The sequence below is a fragment of the Takifugu flavidus genome, chromosome 9 (assembly GCF_003711565.1).
Source record: "Takifugu flavidus isolate HTHZ2018 chromosome 9, ASM371156v2, whole genome shotgun sequence".
Classification (NCBI taxonomy): Eukaryota; Metazoa; Chordata; class Actinopteri; order Tetraodontiformes; family Tetraodontidae; genus Takifugu; species Takifugu flavidus.
Window position 1 is genome coordinate 7,534,453 of NC_079528.1, and position 14,002 is coordinate 7,548,454.

Here is a 14,002-nt window from a genome sequence, read left to right on the forward strand (position 1 = left end):
TGTGATTGACATATTCCTGAGCCAATGGATGGGCAGAACGCCCCCCGAGTCGGTAACCATTCAGCCAATAGAAATTGCCGTTTTGCGGGACGCTATACGCTGACGTTCTAATACTTGAACGCTAGGTGGCGGTGTCGTTTAAGGTCATTCATTTCTAATGCCTGGTTAATTTCTACTGACGGAACGCTTTAGTTTACAGTAATAAAGGAAGAATTATGAAGTGCATACATAAACAGATATAATGTAGTCACGTTTTAGTGAATTAATTGCTTCCCTTGCTCTTCATAGTTTTTTGGTTTTTTTCAATGATCATTGCACATTTTTGAGATGTTTCCCTTATGCCCACCACTTAATCTTAAGACTGAATAAAAAAAAGGTCATTGGACAGTAATATTAAAAGCCCAGCCCAGGGGGCAGCTGAAGTCTTTTAAGAGTCTTCTGTGATTATTAAAAACACTGAATATAAAACGGAGAGCATTAAGCTAAACTCTGGATCACAAACCGGCAGCTGTGGGACAAAGAAACCACCATTTGACCTTATTTGTCTTAGTCTCCAGAATGAGAGAATACATCTAATGGAATTTAAAGCAAGATATTTTACATTATGACATGTCTTTTTGACCTTAGCCAGTACTGCGTCAAAAGCAGGCCCCTACAGAGCAGGTGTTGAGTCACAGGACCTGTATTGAAGTAAAAGAATGAGCTGTCACCGCGCATGACTGAAAAACCCAGGACATGTGCTCCACACTGCCAGGACGAGGATCCATTCTCACGACTCGCACGGCATTGCTCAACACGTTTGCTTTGCACGAAAACAGATTCCTGCAAAAGTGTGTCGGAAAGATCGTAAACACTTCTCCATTTTTCTCAAATGTGATCGCTGGATTTCCAGCATGCAGACCAGCCAAACAAAACTAAAACCAATCCAAGTCAGCTATTTCAGGCGGTTTAAATCAGACATGTCGGCTGTCGTGTCAGCTCGTTGCTCCAGTGTCCTGAGAGCAAAGGCTACTGAGTCAACATGCTTCATTGTCTGCATTATTTGACATCTACTCAGAATTTGCAAACTGTACAGATGAGCGCACATCAAAACATGGGCTGGAGACTCATCACAGCAGAAGACAAAACGCTATAATGCATCTGCCAAATGTAATCTTCCAAGCAGCTAACGGAGCGTGAAGTTATTTTAAAGTCAGAGCCTCGTAAGCCTTTTATCAACAAAGGCTCAGGCACTGACACATTAGCAACAGTTTAATGGGCTGTGTTTGCTTTTCAACACAACCCGAACGCAGCTGTCCAGGTGCAAACCAGGCTGGAGAAAACAGCCCATGGCGCCGATCTTCCTGTTGAATTCTTTGTCCAGCACAGGCTCCTTCTGGAAACTGCCCTCATGCACTCGACTCTTGCACGCTTCTCTGTTGAACGCAGCTATAGTTTTACTTTTAATATATACGCAGTGTGTTTACAGACGATACGTATGTCCTATGTTGTGTTTCTGGCTGTTATTATAGAAGTCAAGAGTGGGCCAAAGGTGCTAAAATAGATGACACTTGTCCACGCTGTCATTAGAATTCATCACAAATAATGCAGAAGCTCTGCGTTTGTATTAGCCTTTTTTAAGAGCCGATTAGCCGGTTAGCCTGGAGGAGACCAGTGTTTCCACACAGCACCACAGTTCCTCCAGTTAACACGACACCGGACGTCCCGCTGCACCTGCACCAGACCTCAAACCTATAGATTCAAAGCATGAAGTCAGTTTATTCTAGCAGGAGCTTTAGCAGAGAACCTTTCAGCTCCCTGAAGCTAACGTTTACAGTCTGAAGGTCAGCGTTGAATGTTTGCTGCTCCTGTCACATCCAATCAGATGACGGGAGCGGACGGAGCGTGACGCAGAGCTTTTGTAGTCAATCGTTTCTTTGTGACCCCTGCTCAACTCCCAGCGCCTGATAGGAAGTCTGATACCCCCCCCAGCCTCCCGCTCCTGTTCATCTTGTGCGGTGACATTTTACTGGATAAGGCCGGCTGTTTGGAGCAAAGGGGTGGAAGCACAACAGAACCATGTCGAGAGAGGAGAGCGATCTGTAAGCACCTGTAGTAAAACACAAAGCACGGTTTTGAAAACAGCCACGGGAGGAATTTTCCTGGAGTGGGCCAAGTCACGTCTTCAGGGCGGCCGAGACAGCCAGATGAAAGGTGCAGGGGGGGGCTGAGGAAACGGGGGTTACCGAAGCGTCACCTGGAGCTCTGCCTGCGAGTGACAGGATCTCAACTGAGCAAGACGGCCCGAAAACCCAGAGAGCGCCATGTTTTCCAGAGCTGGGGGGGCTGTTGCAGACAGCTGTTCCCAAATTAACGGTGCCACAATTGACTGGTGGATCCCACTGAGAGAGCGTATGTAAGCGGCCCCCCCATAAAGCTACACGGGAGAGGAGGCGGCGGCGGCGAGGCCCAGATTCTGTGCATCTTCTGATCAGGAAGACTCATTCACGGCCAACATGAACGATGCGTTTACTGAGCTCGGAGATAGGCGGCGGTGTTTTTTTTTCTTTTTTCCTTTGTTATGACTCGAGCGATGAGCATTACGTGATAGCGGCGATAAAAATGTTTAGGGCTGGTCGGTGTCTGTGGCCGCGATTCAGCCAGACAACAAAGGGAGAAGAATTCCTCAAAAAGGCGTGGGTGACGGCTGCTGGCGGCGGTGGAGCTTCGGCTAACGTGAGCGCGCGGCCGCCACTTTTCCCGACTTTAGTCCAGCGTCGAGTGTCAATTGGAAATGTTTTGTGCAACTTGGAAGAGCAAGAGCTCGTAAACTCTTTAATTTGAGGAACGTGAGCTGCCAAAGGTCCTGGGAGAGTCCGTTTAACCGTCGTGAATAATGCAAAGAGGACGTCGCAGAAGGTTGTGGGTTCGACTACAGGAGGAGCTTTTTTATGTGGATTAGTCACCTTCTCCAAGTGTGTGTGTGTGTGTGTGTGTGTGTGTGTGTGTGTGTGTGTGTGTGTGTGTGTGTGTGTGTGTGTCTGTGTGTGTGAGACTAAGTTTAATTATTTGGCAATTTACAAGTGTTGAAATAGAGTGATTATAATTAGGGTGTTTGATGATGATGATGATGATGATGATGAAGGTCTCGGGTTGTTTTGTCCGAGTCCGTTTGCTTTCCCGTTGGGACGTGAGGCTGACGTGCACGACGGGACCGGATCAGGAGCTGTCGATGTGTAAGAAACACCGAGAACATTGTTCGCGTCACGTCGGGTGTTATCGGGGTCAGAGGTCACGGGGTCGGTCACAAACATTGCTTCATGAGAGCGGGGGGGGGGGCGAGGGTACCGGCAGGGCTTGTACCGCCGCCAGTTCCAGCAGGACAAATTTAAAAACCAAAACATCGACTCACACTTTAAAGAAACCCGGATTCCCGGTCGTTTTTACGCCTCCTGCAAAAATGGGCGAAATGAAGCAGAGCGACGAGGAGAACGAGCCGGCAGTTGCCTCCGCTCTGCTTCTAATTTGAGCTGGCATCGGTTTTCAAACCTTTATTTATCCGCTGAGGACTTTCGCTGAGCACTCTCGCTATTTTTACGACGGCACCCCTCTTCACATTTGCACCTGGGAGCCGCGTTCATCAGAGTTTATGGATTTTTTAAAAAAGATACGGTTCCACAGATGCACTTTGATGGTAGCTTACCTTTGGGTGTGTTTGAAATTTTATGTGTAATCACGGCTAAAGTCCCGCGAGGCTAACGGCGGCTCGCTAAAATCGTAAAGTATTATTGCGCGGCTTTCATAACAGTGACAGGAGGGGGGGGCGGGGGGACAGAAGAGAAGGCAAGAAAAACAGAGAGGTGTGTCGTCTTTTCAAAAATCACAATATCATTTAATATAAAACACCTTTAAATTGAACAGGATGAGGAATCCGCCATCAGGAGCGGCGCCGGTCAGCTGACCCCGGCGGCGGGCGCGTCCCAGTGCACACAGAAAAGAGCTGAAACATGCATCTACTACATCGTACAAAGTCGAAAGCGAAAAACAGGAGGTCCTTTATTTTGTTGCCGCTATCGGCAGAGTCTCTGAGGCCTCGGGGTGGGGGGGGGGGGTCCAGAGGCAAAGGGGGTGGGGGTGTGGGGGGTCAGTCTTGATAGTTGGACATGTACAGAGGTGTCCGTTTGAGTCCCGGCACTCGTGGAAAAAGTGCCCTCCTCTCTTTTAGACTGTCAGCTGGGGGAAAAGCGGAAACGTGGTGTAAGGCAGGAAAAGAACGACTCAAGATATTCAGATATTCATGACAGTTCTGGTCATTTCGACGCAGCGGCGGCGCCGCGGCGTCCGCGCGGCGCAATCGGACTCACGCCGCTCCAACACGTCGCCGGTGACGATATCGGACACGCCCGAAACAGACCGGAGAGATTCCGCTCCCATCCATTCTGATGACATTTCATTCCCAGCTTTCTCCCTCCCTAAATCCCCACCCACCCCAACACACACACTCCCACACACACACTCACACCACAGAAGCCACAGAGGTGACGGAGGTCACCTTATTGTCTTCTGCCCAGGGCTGCAGGTTCTGCAGGGCGTAGAGGGAGGAGTTGGCCAGGCAGAGCGGGTCGGGCTGCAGCGGCTGGCTCAACGTCTTCTGGAAGGCTTCCTGCTGAAGCTGCAGCATCAGCCGGTTGGCCTGCTGCCTCTCGGCCTCCCGCTCCTCCGCGGTCTGTCTCCTGGGCGGATCACGGAGGCCACAACGAGAGAAGAGGAGAGCGTGCCGTGAGACCAAACGCCGCTTCACCACCTCCATTTTTACACGAGCAACATCTGACAGCTCCATTAACGGCTGATCGTACAAAATCAACAGCCGTGGGGACGGAACGGGGAAGATTTATGTGAATCTGAACCTCATCAAAGTAAAAGAAAAAGATGAACAGGGAATAAATGTGAAAGGGTTTATTTCCGATGGTTGGTGCGGATCTGATGACGTCGTGAAGGACCGACGACCCGACTACAAGGTATCGAATATCCGATGTCAGTGAACTAAAGGTCTAAAGAAGAGCGCGTTGGGGTGTTGATTCACCACCTGTGCCAGTAATTCAGCCCAGGGCCACGCGGCAGCTGATCTGGGTGAGTGGCAGCTGTTGGAGGTGAAACGTGCCTGTCGGAGCGGGAGGACGACGCACGCTGCCGCTCCCGCCTAAAGGTGAACACGTTTCTCTTTCCAAAACAGCGTAAAAAGCACAAACTGGGACAGCAGGTGCAGATATTAACATCTGCTGAGAAAACAGGCGCCCGCTGCTCTCCGGGGCGTGTGGTGAACACGCCGTGTGAGCGGAAAAGCGTGCATTTTTCCCCCCTTTTCTCAAGCTTGAAGCTCCGTGTTTAGCCGCTGACGGATGCTAATCGTGACAAATCTTCCCGTCCGTGGGACCGTTTCAGCCGCGAGCGATGCTTATTCGCCCGCAAACCATTAAAGCACCCGGGGCTGCCCCGGATCTGCCCGATAAAATGCAAATGCAGGAAATCACAGGTGGGAACACACCTCTAAAACACACGCGCGCAGCAGCCTCCATCCATTAGCCACACATTATTGTTAACAGCATTATCATAATCTGATTCCCTGGCTGTTGATTCGATCATCTTCCTGTTACTAGCAGAGTCGTCACGCAGCGACATCCCTCATGCCTCGTCCTGTCGGCTGCAGAGGCGCCATAAATCTGAAAAACTGGGACGAAGGAAAAACCAGTTACACCAATTCCCTCGTTAGCCTTGACGTCCCCTTCAGTCTTCGCCTCAATGGCTGTTTTAGAAAAACGTCCTGTTGCTTTTCTCGTCCGTCGCGATTGGCGAATTCACCTTTTGCCTCAAAGATCGCGTTTAAATGAAATTTCTACCTGTATTCGATATAAAACCAGTTCCAAAAAGCCTTTAGATGGCTAAAACATTAAAATATCATTTGGCTGTGCGTAATCTGCCTTTGAAATATGCGTCCTGTCCCTTTAACTATGAGCAGGGCCTCATAATTTGATTTCCTACTCATTTACCTCCAAATGGCTATAAACAACGGTTAGAATGAAGTGAGGCTTGTGTGTGTGTGCGCGTGTGTGTCTTCATGACTTGGCAGTCAATTCCTCCTGTGAGAGTTTTAGTATTGCTTTGGACAGCAGCTTTCTAAAAGGCCTTTCAGGAGGTTCTGGACTAATTGTGCTTGGTCAAGCGAACTGGCCTCCACTGGCGGCTACGCTAAGCGAAGCCGTGCTGCTCGACGGCTCGCACGCTCCAGCCGCGGGCCGCTTCGCCCGCACACCGAGCGTTTTGGATCGACAGGTACGTTGGACAGCTGTCGATTTATGCCGAGAGAAAATTTGGAAGAGACTGTTCGGCTTCTGGAAAAATCCACCAAGGCCTCTTTCGTTGTGCCTAATTAGCTCACAGGGGAAGAGTTAGCAAAATGGCGCCTGTAAAAGAGTTTGAACTGGTTTACAGTCGCCGAGGGCCTCGCTGAGGTCTTACCGCCATTTTGTCCTCCTGTTCTGAAACCAGGTTTTGACTTGTGCGTCCGTCATCTTCAGGGCCTTGGCCAGCGTGGCGCGCTCGGCGGACGCCAGGTACTTCTGCCGGTGGAAGCGCTTCTCCAGCTCGCAGATCTGCACCCGGCTGAAGGAGGTGCGGGGCTTTTTCCTCTTTGGCGGCGTCCGGTTCTGGTAAGGGTGGCCAATACGACGGGTCACGGAGAAGGGCGAGAGGGCAGCTGAGAAAAGGAAGTGTACCTCGTCGTTAGCAGGTTGTAGCATCATAGTCCGTGTTAGCATTAGCAACAACTGATATTTCTCATCTTATTATTTGCAGGGGTGATGGAGCTAATCCAGTGAATATTTGTCATTGTTGCAGATAATAAAATGCTGATGTGACCTAGATGACAGGTAAGGTGGGGGTGGGGGGGGGGGTGACTTACCTGGACAAGCCCCCTTTGAGAAAGGATAGTCAGCTAGTAGGCCATTGCCATCTCGCAGGTGAGCGAGCTCAGGGTAATAGCATTTGGCTAATGTCTCCACAGTGCTCCAGACGGGGACCCTGCCGATGTCTCCCTTGGGGAGGGGACAGAGGGGCCCGGTGGACCCCGGCCCCCCTGTGGCCTCTCCGACTGGACTCTCCTCTGCCTGCTCCCCTAAAGGAAAGGGAGACACAGTGAGGCCCCACATCTGGAGCACAGCAGCGGCCGCCGCTGAGCAGGCGCCGGCACACGGCGGCTAATCACATGAAGGAGGCCTGAGTGATGAGCAGCGTCCTCTTTAATGTCATTTACTGCCAGTTTCTTAAGTTAGCATTTGGAAAACGGTTTTGCTAGCAAATGAGATAACTGCTAGTTAGAAACATAAATGCCAGCCAGCGGTTTTACATACATAAATCAAGCACATGCTGCTTCGCCGGCTGGAAAATGACCATGTGAAGCCACAACAAATTAGAATTTGGCTCAAAACCTTAAAACATTACATGGTTTTATGAGATTTGGCATTTCTGACGTGAAACAAAATCCATAAAAAGTGCATCAAAATAAAACGTAAATCTGAACTTCAATTCGTCATTCCTAATTTAGGAAGAAAAAAAAAACCCCAGCCTGTCCAACATTTCACTGGAAGCAAACGAGATTCTTCCGACACACACAATAATTAACAGAACATCTCAAATGAAGTTCTACTGACACCACCAGGCCTATTTTCTTCATTTTAGACATTTTACATGCGCTCATCATCATCCAGGGTCTTTCCTCCAGTAGCAGAAGCTTCCAGCCAACATTCCCGCTGGCCTCTACCTGCAGGCTGGCTTCCACATTCATGGGGATTAATAACAGCTTATCTCCTGCATCATAAAATATCTATGAGTCCTGTCTATTTTGTCAGCCGCGGGTAAACAGAGGATCAATAAATGAAATGGGAGCATTTTGGCCCAAGCGACCACGTTGTGAGGATGAAGACAGAAGCCCCCCCCACTCACACACACACACACACACACACACACACACACACGGCGTCGCCTCCCGTCTAACAGGCTGTTTATTGGTTCGTTTCATCAGGGAAAAAAAAGAGAAAAAATTTCACCAGAAGCCAAAATAAATATGAAAATATCCGCATGCCCCCCCCCCCCCTCCACTGAGCTCCAGCGGCCTTGGAAGCTGGTGTGTAGCACAGGCGACGGCGGTTTGGGTGGGAAACAGAACCTTAGCGTCATTTGCCTGCTGGTGGTTTCCATGGCGGCCGCTCAGATCATTTAGCTGCGGCAGGTTACGGTGGGAGGAGGCGCCAGGAATCTGAAAACGATCCACGTTTCCTTTGGTGGGGGCCTGGATTGACGCTGAACGCGTTTTCCTGCAATGCTGTTTGCAGATTGCAGCTTTTGCAGCGCTCGGATGCTCCGCAGCTGCACTGGAGATGGTAATTTTATCTCCCTGATGCTCCTTTTGGGAATTTGACAAGCATCTCTGGTATTTAATCAGGATTTTATAGTGACAAACTTCCCATGGTGTTCCTGAGTCTTCTAGAAGGTGCACGCAGGAGGCCATCACTCCCCTCAACATCACTGTTTAAACCTCCTACTACTGGTTCCTGCACGTTTTTGCAAACATCTGCAGATCCACGAGAGCCGCGGAACACTGCATTGGACGGCTATTTCAGGCCGTGCACGAGCGGAATGATGGTGCAGGCGAGCACGTTCAGAGGCGACCCCAAGCCTGCAGCTGAGGCCTCCTGACCTGACAACCGCAGAGAATTCTACCCCCCCCCCCCCCCCCCACACACACACACACCACACACACACACACACACACACACACACACGGCGTCGCCTCCCGTCTAACAGGCTGTTTATTGGTTCGTTTCATCAGGGAAAAAAAAGAGAAAAAATTTCACCAGAAGCCAAAATAAATATGAAAATATCCGCATGCCCCCCCCCCCCCTCCACTGAGCTCCAGCGGCCTTGGAAGCTGGTGTGTAGCACAGGCGACGGCGGTTTGGGTGGGAAACAGAACCTTAGCGTCATTTGCCTGCTGGTGGTTTCCATGGCGGCCGCTCAGATCATTTAGCTGCGGCAGGTTACGGTGGGAGGAGGCGCCAGGAATCTGAAAACGATCCACGTTTCCTTTGGTGGGGGCCTGGGTTGACGCTGAACGCGTTTTCCTGCAATGCTGTTTGCAGATTGCAGCTTTTGCAGCGCTCGGATGCTCTGCAGCTGCACTGGAGATGGTAATTTTATCTCCCTGATGCTCCTTTTGGGAATTTGACAAGCATCTCTGGTATTTAATCAGGATTTTATAGTGACAAACTTCCCATGGTGTTCCTGAGTCTTCTAGAAGGTGCACGCAGGAGGCCATCACTCCCCTCAACATCACTGTTTAAACCTCCTACTACTGGTTCCTGCACGTTTCTGCAAACATCTGCAGATCCACGAGAGCCGCGGAACACTGCATTGGACGGCTATTTCAGGCCGTGCACGAGCGGAATGATGGTGCAGGCGAGCACGTTCAGAGGCGACCCCAAGCCTGCAGCTGAGGCCTCCTGACCTGACAACCGCAGAGAATTCTACCCCCACAGCCCCCCCCCCCCCACACACACACACACACACACGCACACACACACACACTGTGCCAAACGCTGATAAATACGTGATATAGCGATGATATGCTGGGAAAGTGCATCAGTCACGTTTAATGTTTTGACTCAAGGTTGGGAGACGGGAATCAGATCCGTGCTCAGGTTTGTCCATTAACGGGATATTCTGTCATTCCCATCCGGGCTCCTCACGGCAGAAGAGTTGCACGAGAGTTTTACCCCTGAATCTCACGTCGTCGATAGGTGTCACCTTCTCGTAGATCAGGCTGTTAATGTTCTAATTCTGGGTTCAGAATGATCAGGAATTCTCTGAAAATGATGTAAATTCTTCAGAATAATCCAACACAAAAAGCCGTGTAGAAAACAGCAACAATCGGTTGTTGCTTTCGGAGCATTCCTGGCGTATTTAAAAATCCAGATGAAAGATTTTCGTTAAAAACTGCGTTCTAACAACACTCGATCCTTCGGCTAAAATATCGTGTTTGCCACAGAATCAAACAATCCGTCTTTTCAAAGAAAAGCAGGAATAGCAAATGTGTTGCAGCGTGTAATATAATTTAGCATAAACGCATCCCAGAGTAAAACGCCACCGTGGAGAATATGTTTCTCCTAATAAAAGCAGCTCTACTTAATAACACTTCTCAGTGACAGCGCCTCCCTTCCCCACTGCGGATATTACCTCTGCAGCAATCTAATAAATATATCCGCCAAGGATTCGAAAGGGGATATTGAAATATAACATGAACATATATTGCTATTTATTACTGTATATGGGACAAAGAAACGGGGCCGAGAAGCTGCGGGTTTTTTTCTTCTTTTTGCCTGTTTTTGTCACCGCCAGCGTCAGAAAAATAAACGAGAAAATAAAAGTTCTTGTTTTAATCGCGGTTTTTTTTCTGCTTTCAATAACGATCAGACACGATTATGGAAGCAGGGAAAAGGATTCTGTGTCTCATTGTCCCCACGATTATTATTATTATTATTATTATTATTATTATTATTATTATTATTATTATTATTATTATTATTGGTGTTGTTGTTTAATACAAAAAGAACTGGTCGCAGAAAAGAGGTGTGAACATTATAAATATTAAAAACTTATATAAAATAAAATATTAAATATTTTCGTCACTTCGGCACATTATAGAATATCCAGTTTTTGTTGGAATTAAACGGAGCTTGTTTACGCAACAACACGGAGAAACTTTAAAATAATTTCAATTAAATAAGGCCGATAAAATTATGATAATCTGCTAATTGTTACTTTAACTAGAACAATTATTACTGCTATTATTAAAACTATTACGAATAATGCTGCTACAATTAATAATAAGTATTATGAGGATTTTTAAAAATGGACACAAGCTATTGAGATAAGTAAATATCCTGTGCAACTATGATTGATTTAAGCTTAATTAACCTCCAACTTCAACCTCCTGTTTTCATCTGATACATGACGTCAGTGGTTTATAAATCTAATCTAGAAAAAGAGAAGTTGAATTTTTTTACTTTTACCTTTTTATAGGAAATAGGTGTGTGTGTGTGTGTGTGTGTGTGTGTGTGTGTGTGTGTGTGTGTGTGTGTGTGTGTGTGTGTGTGCAAAGATATAAACTAGGAATTAAGAAGAGCGACTGAGAGAACCGAATCGGAACCGATCATCTTATTTACACCAGATCTGGATTAAATCACTATTTAATAATTAACCAAACGCAAAGAACGCAACGTGAATATTTAATGCGTGGATGCAGAGGTGCGTGTGGGGGCGTGAGCGCGCACATCTGTGATTTTCATTTCCACGCAGGTCATGAGAAAACTCCTCCCTCCCCGAGAATCGACTGAGCTTTAAAGGACATCAGGCACCAACTGGAGTGTTTTAATAATGTAAATATCTGCTTTTATATCTGATGCATCCGAGTAAACATGTAATAATCTGCCTCGAACCCTCCCGGGTTGGTGTCGCTTTGGTGTGAAAATACACTTTACAATGGTTAAAATAGGAGAGTTGGATAATTAATAACAGCTCATTTGGAGTCATTTAATGACATTTGTATCAATGACACTATAGTTGGGGTCGAAATTACTAAAGCAGCAGTCGGAGACCCTAATTAAAGCTCTTTAAAATGACTTTTTACGCATCGTGGATGGACGAAATTAACTATATACGAGCACATTTGTTTTGCTATTTAAAAATATATATATTTTCCTAAATTCAAATGTAGCAAAATTTCCTGTAATTCACGTTTCTGAACCGTTTTTTAAATATATTGGATACGCGATATTTTTATACCAAATACTAAATCACCACGACCTTCCAAAATTAAAAAAAAAAAGGTTTAGGGATGAGAATAATACAAGTCTTATATTTAGTAACGTGAACATAATCAGTAAGTGTATGATAATGATAATAATAATAGTAATGATAATAATAATAATAGTAATAATAATAATGATAATAATAATAATAATAATAATAATAATAATAATAATAATAATAATGATAATAATAATAATAGTAATAATAATAATAATAAGGCCTTTTTCCAGTTTGCTTTGCTATTTCATCTCATTCATCCTGATGAAAACATCCTTCATCCCTTCATTAATGGAGACTCCAACACCGATTCATCAGCACTTCCTGCTCAGTCCTTGCTCTCCTCTATCACCCGGGCCTCCTACATTAATAAAACAGATTGCCGACTAAAGCTGTGCTCTGCTCCTGCGTCGGACCGGACAGGTCAAAGGGACGCTCGCACCTGTGAGTGTGTCCAAGGTGCGTTTGGGAGGGAACAAATATCAAACATCATAACGGGGAGCAGGTGTCATGCTTTTACCTGTTAATCTGTCCTTCGCGAACCGTCTGCTGCTCTCCATCCACGGGAAGGTAAAGTTCGCATTCCCCATCCCCATCCCGGGCACCGCGGGGATCCCGGCTCCGATGCCCGCGGGATGCGTCGAAGGGGGCGGATGCGGCGCGGCGGCGGCGGCGGCGGACGGAGGCGGCATGGGCCTGTGCGCCGGCACCCGGATCACCCCACCGGCGCCGCCCGAGTTCACGTTAACGTTCATGTTCATGCTGACGTTCATGTTCATGTTAACGTTATAGGAGCCGGCCAGGCCCGCCGCCGCCGCCGCCATGGAGCAGGCCGGGTTGTAGACGCTGTTGTAGCCGTTGCTGTACACGTTGGGCGCCAGCGCGTAATCCGGGTCGGGGGTCCGGTTGGGCAGCATGCAGCCGCTGGACTGATCCGAGCTGTTGAGGATCTGGTCGATGCCGAAGCTGATGGGCTCATGCTGCTGCTGATGCGTCTGATTCACCTCCTCGATCCCGGTGTGCTCCATACTTTCAGTTCCTCTTCTCGGTGATGGACTATTCGGGGGTTTTCGGCGGCTGGATGGATTATGATCATGTAATTTGCGTTCAGGGGAATGGGCCTTTTGTGTCGGGCTGCTTTTCTTTCAGAAACATGGGCCTGCTCTATTCCCAGGAAACTTGTAAGGTCTCCAGCGCTTTCCCAAATCTTGCCATCATTTTTGTCCAGCAGTGGGATCGAATGTTCCCTAAAAGAAATGCCTCTCCGTGGGGCTTAGGGAGCGCGTATCCATCTTTCCCATCAGCCTAGAGAACCTAACAACAAGTGAATAAAAGAGCAGAAGAAGCCAGGCGATTATCCGGAGTACTCACGGGCAGAAATCCTGGATTTATTTTTGGACGAAGGCTGGCTGCGCTTTGTTCGCCTTATTCTGGCAGAAACGCCTCGCACGCACGGGGCATGATCGGGCGCGCAGGCTCGTCTCATCAAACACGCAAAAAAAAACAACCCAAAACAAACCCAAAGAGGCGAGAGGGAGACGGTGACCTCGCTGAGCTGCAGGCGTGAGCGCAGCGCGGCTCTGTCGTGCTGGACGTGGAAGCGCGTTTCAGCAGGTGAGAAGAGCCTCTGCGTAAAAGCTGCCATTCGGTCATCCAGCCTCCCTCCCCTCCCCATCCCCTCCCCTCCCCTCCCTCCTCCGTTGGGCAGTTGTTCTTCCTCGAATGTCTTAAAGAAGCCGCAGCATTGTTTATTTCCTGCAGCCTCCCGAGGTCTGAACAGGCTTTGCGCCTCTTCAATGGCGCTCGGAGGCGCGGGGTCGTTTCCAGAGCTTCGGGTCAGAACTACAGAAGCTGCTCGTTCCATTCATTCTCCCAACATCTCTCATTGATCCCCCGCAAAGAAAACAATATTTATGCTTTCAGAAAAGGCCCATTATGACCGAGACATTTTAATTTCCTGGTGCCTCTCGTTAATATTTAGAAATGTAGACACTGTCCTCGTGGGCGGGCAACACCCCGGCTGACTTTATGGGTTCTGGACATTTTAAAGTTGCCTTTCAGATGTGAGTGCAGCTGTGGTCTGCTTGATGAGATTTTCTGTCCG

General features: G+C 48.1%; 1 protein-coding gene across 3 annotated transcripts; it reads right to left on the bottom strand.

Moving 5' to 3' along the window:
• Nucleotides 1–3,846: 3,846 nt before the first annotated feature.
• On the bottom strand, nt 3,847–13,542 carry tlx2 (T cell leukemia homeobox 2). Of its 3 annotated transcripts, XM_057043703.1 has the most exons (5): nt 12,419–13,539; nt 6,938–7,150; nt 6,496–6,733; nt 4,532–4,712; nt 3,847–4,212 (listed from the first exon to the last, which is right to left on the bottom strand). In XM_057043703.1, the coding sequence occupies exons 1-5, from the start codon at nt 12,924–12,926 to the stop codon at nt 4,201–4,203; spliced, it is 1,152 nt and encodes a 383-aa protein (XP_056899683.1). In that variant the 5' UTR covers nt 12,927–13,539; the 3' UTR covers nt 3,847–4,200. The 3 variants fall into 3 exon arrangements, with proteins under 3 accessions (XP_056899683.1, XP_056899682.1, XP_056899684.1); XM_057043702.1 differs by lacking the exon at nt 3,847–4,212 and having other exon boundaries at nt 4,481–4,712; nt 12,419–13,542; XM_057043704.1 differs by lacking the exons at nt 3,847–4,212; nt 6,938–7,150 and having other exon boundaries at nt 4,481–4,712; nt 12,419–13,542.
• Nucleotides 13,543–14,002: the final 460 nt, after the last annotated feature.